At 45.7% G+C, this 9,906-nt stretch overlaps 1 protein-coding gene across 1 annotated transcript; it reads left to right on the top strand.

Annotated features, from left to right (window-relative positions):
• The first annotated feature begins 500 nt into the window (after positions 1–500).
• On the top strand, positions 501–9,487 carry LOC109554179 (pregnancy-associated glycoprotein 1-like). The gene is made up of 9 exons (XM_019954483.2): positions 501–553; positions 1,741–1,891; positions 2,867–2,984; positions 3,083–3,201; positions 4,398–4,591; positions 5,517–5,633; positions 7,329–7,470; positions 7,558–7,656; positions 9,338–9,487. The coding sequence occupies exons 1-9, from the start codon at positions 501–503 to the stop codon at positions 9,485–9,487; spliced, it is 1,143 nt and encodes a 380-aa protein (XP_019810042.2).
• Positions 9,488–9,906: the final 419 nt, after the last annotated feature.

Genomic DNA, 9,906 nt, shown 5'->3' with positions numbered 1-9,906 from the left:
ATGTCCCTGGGCTGTCCCTGAAGTCTTCACTTTGCCATTTGACAACTTATCCTCCTAAAACTCTCCTCTCCAATGAAGACAGCAAAGCATATCTCATGAAGTGGCTAGGAAGATGACATGAAACCAGGAATGCTGAGCATGGCCCCTAGTATCCATTTTCATGGTGTTCTTAGCAGTTTTTTCTCCATGTAGGCAAGGTTCTCTGTCTTCTTAGATGTCCATGAAGATCAGTTTCATTTTCCAGCCAAGCTTCAAGGAAGAGATTACAGTTCAATTCTCTGTATTCTGAGAAGCTTCAAAGGCCAGTGACCAAGGACACTGATGAAGGTAAAGATTTAATCAAGAGCTTTGTGGTTTTTTGTTTTTTTTTTTCCCAGACCTTTTAGTGGCCTAAAGGGGAAAACTCAGGTAGGTCAGAGCATATATAACTAGGGGCTCCTGGTCACCACTACATGCTAAGAACCCAAACTTCCCTGAGTACTTGGATGCAGGAAAGAAGCATGAAGTGGCTTGTGGTCCTCGGGCTGGTGGCCTTCTCAGAGTGCATAGTCAAGTAAGTATGGGGACTGTAAGTCACATCATATTCCTTTCTCGGATTTTTCTTTTCATCTGATTATTCTTCCACCGATCAGGTTTAGAAGGAAATGGAATACTTCCCTAAGAGTCTTAAAGCTCAACTCTTACTTATTGATAAGTAACTTGCTATAGGAACTGTGGATCCCAAGGTCTTGGTTGGGTTGCAAAAATCTTGCGGTCTAGTCATGTCAAGACCTATTGAAAATACAACTCCTTGTAACAGTTCAGTGCACAGTCTATGCAGATGTCGATGTGGTCCTGTGGAATAACACTTTTTACATTTTATTCAACATGTCCTCTTTTTTCCCTATCTACTTCAGTGTGTATATGCCTATGTCTGCATCTCTGTATCATTGTCATTTATCTCTCCATCTCTTTGCAAGTCACTGGGAGTGTATTTCTCTTTGTGTTGTTTTCTTTTCACTTTTCATTTGACTCTTACTTCTTTCTCAAGCCTCTGAATTTCCCTTAGCTTTTCCCTATATCTTGGATTCTTCTTTCAACTCTCTTTTCTCTTTTAACTTTGAGAAAAATACACTGTTTTATATATACTGTTTTATATCTGACAAGCAGTGTGACCACAGCCAACTCAGAAACCTCTTGCATTTCAAATTGCTCCCTTGTAAAAGAGGATAAGAGTCCCCCTTCTACCTCCTTCCTTGAGATTCTATGAGAAGGAATGAGTGAGATGGCAATAACAATGCTAATGGCTGTCATTGTTGAGACTGGAAGATCCCCTGGAGAAGGAAATGGCAATGCACTCCAGTATTCTTGCCTGGAAATTCTCATGGATGGAGGAGCCTAGTAGGCTACAGTCCATGTGGTCTCAAGGAGTCGGACACGACTTCACTTTCACTTTATATACATCACTTCACTTATCCCCAAGATATCCTATTTGGAGGGTTGTATTGTTACATTCTACCATTTTACTGAAGGGGAGACTGAGACACCACATGGTCATATGGCTTACGTAAGATTGCAGAACAGAACCTGTATTGAAATCTATGTCTTTGTCATGGTATAGGCATAAAATTCTGATAATAATGTGCTTCATAAAAATTAGATTAGAAAATACACAGGGCCATTACAATGACAGTTATATCTTAACACTGACAGCTAATTATAGCATCTTCTTTGTTTTCTTTGTCAAATGATCGGTGAAAGAATACCTCTAAGGAGAGTGAAGACCATGAGAAAAACCCTCAGTGGAAAAAACATGCTGAACAATTTCCTGAAGGAGCATCCTTACAGACTGTCCCAGATTTCTTTTCGTGGCTCAAATCTAACTAGTCACCCGCTGAGAAACATCAAGGATGTGAGTATTTTGGGAGGATGGTGCTCCACAGTGCCCCCTGGTGCTCTAGCCTAGCACTGGGGCTTATCTGGAGGAGCCAGGTGGGATGATGTGGATGAGGTTCCTGCAGGAGGCAGAGACACTAGAAAACAGGGACCCCCAGCTAGAGGATAAGGCACTCTCATCCTAAACTCTTGGTCTTTGTGACTGGGCATGGCAATTACCAGGTGGCAGGTAAATATCCATTTCTGTGTCAAAAAAGTGTCATTTGTTTGAGGGTGATTGTTCCTTCTGAACTAAGTGAGCCACTCAGTTACAGATGAAGAGTGAACCATCACTAACCAAAAGGTAGAACCAACTGAAGAGCAACTGTGAATCCCCAGGCAGAGGAATTCAGTTACCACAGATGCAAAGACGACAGCACTAAAAAGTTACTGAACCTGCATTCCATGTATGGACATAAGAATCACCGTGGTTACTGTTTTTAGATTAGGAAAAGGGCTTATTTTTTCTTCAAGAATGCCCATGCCAGCCTGAGAGATAGGAAAAGAGTAAATACAGGTCAAATCAAAGGGTCACCTGTGTGGTGTTGATTGATTGTGGTCTGAGTTTGGAGGGAGTGGCTGGGGTTGATCAAGAAGGACCTCCTGGAGATGCGGGTGCTAAGGCTGGGTTTGAAGAGACTACAGAGCTGCTCAAATGAAGGCACCAGGACTTCCCTGGGTGTCCAGCAGTCCTGGAGGCCCAGTGTTTATGCCTATGGGATTCCCATGCAGGCGGAACCACTTCAACACCTGGTCATAGAGTTAATATCCTGCATACAATGTAGCACAGGAAAAATATATCAAATGCAGATACCTCTGAGACCAAAGCCTGTGAGCTGCACGGTGGTTAGAAAGTGATCTTAAGAGATATGTGACACCCAGAGGGAGGCAGCAGTTTGGGAATAGAGAGTAGCCAGTTCTGCACTAACCCACTCCCTCCTTCTCCCTGTAGTTGGTCTACCTGGCTAATATCACCATTGGAACACCCCCTCAGGAGTTCCAGGTTATATTTGACACAGGCTCATCTGACTTGTGGGTGCCCTCTGACTTTTGCACCAGCCCAGCCTGTTGTGAGTACAGACACCCCCTACCCGGACCATCCTTCACTTGCCCTGCCACCCTGTTTCCATCCTTGGCACCTGATGACACTCATCTCTTGTGTCTACAGCTAAACACGTTAGATTCAGACATCTTCAGTCTTCCACCTTCCGGCTTACCAATAAGACCTTCAGCATTACCTATGGATCTGGGAGAATGAAAGGAGTTGTTGCTCATGACACAGTTCGGGTAACAGTGTAACATATGCTGAGTCAGGACTGGCTAGGGAGTGACCACTGCTTGCAAAACAGATGCAGGACCATCTGGTAGGACGCTTCCTAGCCTAACTCCCATAGATATTGGCCATCTTATCCACAGGATCATGTCTCTGGGGAGGCAGTGCCCATGGTGACACATGAGCAAACAGATTAGCTAATCCAGAGAGTGGTTTGAGGTGTGGATTTGCAGCTTGTCTGCCCATGAGCAGTTCAAGGTTCATTTTGCTGGGAGCAAGAAGAAAGGATAAAAGCACCCAGTTTTATATTCACAAACTGTTCCAGGCACTTTCAGGTGATAACTGGTTTAATTTGCAACAATGCCACACAGCAGTTACTCTGATTAGCTCATGAGACATATGAGGAAACTGAGGTGCAGACAGCAAGGTCCTTCCTGAGGGTACACATGTGGTAGAAGGTGGAGTTAGGCTGGCTTTTCAGGACTGAATTTGCTGTGGGGTGTTTGTGAACAGGATAAAACTCATCTGAGGACCCTCGGTGCACTAAAGGGCTTCAGGTATCCGGAGTGGGAAACTGGTGGCCTGAGAAGTCAAGGGGTCTGATAAATGATTTCTCACTATAGAGGACCTTTGAGAGTCTAAAAAACCTATGGCCTTCCTCCCCCAAAATACTTGAGTAGTTCCACTCTCTCTTTTCTCTCTCATACACACTCAGAGAAATATACAAATATCCCCAAAAGTGATTTCTACAGGCAGTAATTTCATAGAACCCTGCAAGCAAGATTTTGTTTTCGGCTTCTGTCTTCCTGGACAGATGTAGAATCCACAGTACATTACAGAGAATGCAGTCCATTCCTGTCCTTAGATCACAGTGATGTCAAAGAGAAGGCTATCTTGCTCTTGATTGTTTTGTCCATAATGTGGCACCAATAGGACCTGGTGTGATTCTTGGTTGCCCCACCTGTACAGAAGCCATGAGGCCAAATGACTCACTCAGGTGGTATTTTTCAGAGGGGCAGGTGTTATAAAATTCACAGCCTCTCTCCAATGGAACCCAAATTCCCCTCCCAGCTTGATCTCACTGTCTGTCTGGCACTGAAGACAGAGCCCAGCCTCAATTCTTCTTTGAAGATCTAATGGTAATGCATCCCAGCCCAGTCCTAGCCCCATTTTATGTATCTGTAAGTGGGAACACTCTTCTTTCCCACAGATTGGGGACCTTGTAAGCACTGACCAGCCGTTCGGTCTAAGCGTGGAGGAATATGGGTTTGATCATATACCTTTTGATGGCGTCTTGGGCTTAAACTACCCCAAAATATCCTCTTCTGGGGCAATCCCCATCTTTGACAAGCTGAAGAATCAAGGTGCCATTTCTGAGCCTGTTTTTGCCTTCTACTTGAGCAAGTAAGTGTGAGATGGACAATCCCTTTCACCAAATTAGCTGTAGGATGCTTTCAGTTACACAAAAATTATAGAACACTCGATAAAGAAGTATCCTGAGAGATAATCTAACCCAGGATAACTATGTACCCAGGACCCTACCTGGATTCACCCCTGGCTTTTAGAAATAAAAGTTTATTGGAACACAAGCCTACTCCTGGGCTCAAGACCAGTAAATTGGTCTAGCGGGGTTAGTGAGGAGGAAGGCTAATGGAAGGCAACAGGAAATAAGTTTAAGTAAAAGGCATTAGGATTTGCTTATGAATTTTATAAGGAAGGAAGAAGAAGGATGGTGGATATCTTTCCTTCCTCATTAGCATTTCACTGGGAGCCCAGGACCAGCTACCCAATTTGTAGGAGCCAGTGAGAAATGAAAGTGTGGGACACAAAAGTGTGGGACCCCTTGTTCAAGAAATATTAGGCATTTCAAGACAGGGAGAGCAGAGGTGGGGTCCCTTCTGAGTTTGGGGCCCTTTAGAAAGTAGAGATCGCAGGCCATTGGAGCCAACGCTGGGTGACCTGAACCCACACCCTTAGAACTCCCAGGCCTTGATTTTCCTGAAAAATGGCAAGGTGGACAAGAGGAAAGTCAAAACACTTCAGCACTCTGTCCTCTGAGGGTGTCTGAGCACTCAGGTTGCTGGAGTTCTAGGGCGTCTTCAGAAGACAGAGTGGATGGAGCCCAGCCAAGTGATTCAGCTTCTAACCTCCTCTGTGCCACTCATGAGACAGTAACAGACCTCACTCTGGATCTCAATCTCTCCTAGACTCGATTTCTGCATCTGTACATGGGGACCCTATTAGGGCCTTGATGGGTGGACACGCACAGCTCTCAGACAGTGCTGTTGTTACTGTCCTCCAAGGATCACCCCCTCACTTCTCTCTACAGAGATGAGCAGGAGGGCAGTGTGGTGATGTTTGGTGGGGTGGACCACCACTACTACAAGGGAGAGCTCAACTGGGTACCATTGATCCGATCAGGCAACTGGATTATACACATGCACAGGTAAGCCTCTCCCTCTGAGGGTCAGCCTAAGTGATGTTCCCACTACTGTACATGGATACAGGCAGACACACACAAATGCATTCTTAGACACACAGTCACACAGATATATACACCACCCACAACGACACAGACAGACACACAGAAATATGGAAACACACAAGCAGACACATAAAAACATTCATAGCAACACATAAAATCATGCATAGCTAGTCAGAGACACACAAGCACACACAAAGAAATATGCAAACACACATACAAACAAACACACAAGCACATAGATACACAAACAACCCATGGGTTCATAATCCCCAGGCCTTCTGAGCATGGCTCAGATCAGGGTCCTAAAAGGCACCAGAGAGGTCTGTGTAGCTGGGAGAAAGCTGCACCCACTGCCCTTTGAGGTGGGGAGCATGGTTAGAGGACTCTGCAGTGTGGTGAACAGAGGATCAGGGAGAATATCTCCAGCCTGAACAGAGTTATGGTAAGATGACCGACTGTCCAGGGCTACCTAGGACATAGGAAATTCTCAGTACAGATCCATTCTGAGTACAGATAAATGTAAGTTAAAAAACAGGGACAGTCCTGAGAAAATGGGGAAAATTGGTCTTCTTAGGGAGCAGCTACCCAGCAGTGGAGATAGGTTGCCTGCAGTCTTAAGACGTGAAAGCAATTAATAGAAAAGACACGTCAAGTTCTTGGGCACACAGTGGGACAGGGGCTATTACAGAGGATCAGAAAGGTGGGATCCAGGAGTGACCTGAGGACAAGAGGCATAATTGATAGGATTCTGTGTGATACCCTCAGACAAAAGTTGACCTGTCCTTTGGAGTTTCTATGGGATAGTCATGTATTTCCTGGCCAGGGTCTCAGGGTCTGAGCTGGTTGTAGGAGCAGTGCTGGGAGACACCCTCTCCCAGAGGAACCCCTCTCTCTCCCTACTATGAGAATCTGCTGCCCCTGCAAATCTCCATCTTCACTCTGTGTGCAACCCATTATTTGTTCCCCACCAGATACAGCTCTCTAGAGGTTACTTATTGTTTTCTAAGTTTTCATTCACTCATTGAACAGAAAAGCATTGGGCATCCACTGTGTGACAGGCACTTTAGGGAGGAAAGGAGAATAAAACTCACCCTCACATCTAAGAAGGCAGATGTACGTGAAGTGATTCGCCCACATAGTGAATTGTGTCTTTGGTACATGCTAGACATGAGGAGTAGAAGACAATGACAACTCACTCCAGTACTCTTGCCTGGACAATCCCAGGGATGGCAGAGCCTGGTGGACTGCCCTCTATGAGGTCGCACAGAGTCGGATATGATTGAAGTGAGTTAGCAGCAGTAGCAGCAGCAGACATGAGGAAGGGTCTACAGAGAGTGACTAAGACAGGAGACTCATAAACACCAGGACAAAGGCATCCCAAAAACAATAAAATTAAGCTGGAATCTGGAGGATGAGAAGAAATTTCCTAGTCAAAGTGCAGTGGTCTTTTAGGAAGGAAGTCCAGCTTGTGTCAAGGTACAAAAGATCCTGGTGTATTCAAGTACTACATTCAAGGATGTCAAGAAAGGTACTGTGTTGATAGCAAAGGAAAAGAGGGTGAGAGACGAAGGGCTGTTTAGGAGACAGTCGGGAAGGGGACAACTCTGGGGAGGCTCAGAGTGACCTTGTTGCCCACTTTCTTCCTTTGTCTCTCAGCATCTCCATTGAAAGAAAAGTTATTGCTTGTTCTGGACGCTGCATGGCCTTTGTTGACACCGGGACAGCATTCATCGAAGGCCCAAAACCACTGGTCGATAACATGCAGAAGCTCATCGGGGCCAAGCCATCAGGTTCCAAGGTGAAGGGTCATGCCCCAGGGTCACTCCCAGTCTCCACACACAACAAGGATCACCAGGGCTAACCTCTTACCCTCTCTCTCTAACAGCACTATGTTTCATGTTCTGCGGTCAATACACTGCCCTCTATTATCTTCACCATCAACGGTATCAACTACCCAGTGCCAGGTCGAGCCTACATCCTCAAGGTGAGGGGACAATACTGAGGGTTGGTCCTCAAACTGGAGCTTGCAAGAACCCTTGCGCTGCTGCTGGGGGGAGGGCGCCCTCTGGAGGCCATGTCACACCACTGCAGATGCTGATGAACCCTGTGGCTGGGCCAGTGCCTCCCACAAAACCAATCACTTCAAAGTAAAGGGCCGTTTGGGACACTGATCTTCCTGAAATCAATGTGGAGAGGCCACACCATATGGCATGGTGGGAGTCAGGGAGAGGGGAACACTGAGGTCCTCAGTCCTCAAAGAGCTTCAACTCAGTCTGAACCCTTAGGTGAATGAACATGAAATTCAGCACTAGCAGTCCCTGAAATAGGCCATATTACAAGGAGAATGTCTGGGGACAGTCCCAGTGTGATGTCCCAGCATAAGTTAACATGCTCCCTTCCCTTCTCAGAGTTTTCCTGGTTTGGATGATAAATTACATGGTCAGGCTAGTTGTCGGCTGTATCTTCCCCTTGCTCCGGCCAGGTGCCTCCTTTGTGAGTTGGGGTACCCAACCCCTCTGTGGGGAGGTTGGATGCTAATGTGAATAAAGGGTGAACAGTGACTGCTCAGCCTCAGCACAGGGTGGAGCCATCATGTCAGCTCCAAGCGGGAGTTCAGAGCAGGCTGATGGGCTCAAAGAAGGCTTTGAGGAAGAGAGGGAATTTCACGAATTCTAAAAACACAAACTCATTGAGCCATATGGAGGGTTGCTTGATTCTAGGCAAAACTGCACTGGATTCCATGCAAATGGCATCTCAAGATGATCTGCACTGGGGCACTGGGGACTTACTAGGGGAGATGAGGGCTATGGACTGACCAGTGGGGATGGGGTACAAGAGTACTTTACCCAACCAAGCCTGGAGTGGCCAGAGAGGGTGAGTGTGGACTGAAGGAGGCTTTACAGAGTTCCTGAGTTAAAGCTTCAAGAACGTGTTGTGGGCACTGCTCTATTTAAGATGGATAGCCAACAAGTTGCTGTGTAGCACAGGGAACTCCACTCAGTTATATGACAGCCTGGATGTGAGGGGTTTCTTTGGGACCAGGATACCTGGATACATACGGTTGAGTCCCTTTACTGTCCATCTGAAACTCAGAATATTGTTAATCAGCTATACTCCAATACAAAATAAAGTTTTTAAATAAAGGACAGATTGTGGGGATGTAGGACGAGAACCAGCATTCTCTTCAGAGAAAACAAGGAGCAAGAGTCAGAAGGAAAGAAACAGAGTGAGGAGAGCTATGGACACACTTGTTGTTTTCGAAAAAATTATATTGAAATGTGGCTAATCTTCATTGTGGCATTAAGTTCTGCTGCACAGCAATGTGACTCAGTTATACACATAAAATATATATATTTTCTTATTCTTTTTCATGTGATTTATCACTGAATGTTGAATATAATTTCTTGTGCTCTACAGTAGGACTTTGTTGTTTTTCACTCCTCTGTTTCCCAACTACCACTCCTCCCCTCCTCCACACCCTTCCTCATGGCAATCTCATGTCTTGGACCTCTTTGGTTGATAAACTCTCATATCCCCTGCTGTTGAGAAAACCCTGTGATACTTACCAAAAGAGGGAAATAAAACAAAGAATTGTTCTGGGTCTGGATACTGGGGGGAGTCACCAAGGGCTCATGCTGACTGGTGTGTGTCTCTGATTCCCCCAGGATTATAGAGGCCGCTGCTATACCACCTTTCAAGAGAGCCCATTGAGTCCATCTATAGAGTTCTGGATCCTGGGTGACGTCTTCGTGAGGTTGTATTTCACAGTCTTTGATCGAGGAAATGACAGGATTGGCCTGGCAAGGGCAGTATAAATGCTTGGAGTGGTTCAGGAATCAATAAGGCTGCTCCTAACACACACTCACTCACACTTGGGCACTGCTGCTCAGGATGCTGGTGAACTGTGTTTGGTGGTCTGCACACCCTATTCTCAGTAAATTATAAAGGGTCTCACTCTTAATGGTGCTGAAACAAATGGTTGCCTCTTTTTGTGTCTGGGAGTGAAGGATCTAGAACCAAGTCTGAATCAAAATTGAGAGAAGCCCTATCCCACCTGCCTTCAAAGAAAAGGGAGACTCATTGAAATGATCCTGGGAATCCAGGACACAAGAATCAGAGCAAATACAAAGATCTCTGTGACTGGACCCAAGAAATAAGAAGTCATCAGTTATCTTTTTCTCTCCCTCAGCCTTTCCCTTCCCTCTTCTTTGATGGTCTGAGCTGACAACTTTCT

Source organism: Bos indicus, chromosome 29 (genome assembly GCF_029378745.1).
Source record: "Bos indicus isolate NIAB-ARS_2022 breed Sahiwal x Tharparkar chromosome 29, NIAB-ARS_B.indTharparkar_mat_pri_1.0, whole genome shotgun sequence".
NCBI lineage: Eukaryota > Metazoa > Chordata > Mammalia > Artiodactyla > Bovidae > Bos > Bos indicus.
The sequence above is the reverse complement of the archived record's forward strand: the minus strand, read 5'-3'. Positions and strand labels throughout refer to the sequence as shown.

Coding starts and splice junctions, on each gene's coding strand:
- LOC109554179 (XM_019954483.2), top strand. CDS start 501: ATGAAGTGGCTTGTGGTCCTCGGGCTGGTGGCCTTCTCAGAGTGCATA. Junction 1,892..2,866: donor CGCTGAGAAACATCAAGGAT/GTGAGTATTTTG, acceptor TTCTCCCTGTAG/TTGGTCTACCTGGCTAATAT. Junction 3,202..4,397: donor TTGCTCATGACACAGTTCGG/GTAACAGTGTAA, acceptor TCTTTCCCACAG/ATTGGGGACCTTGTAAGCAC.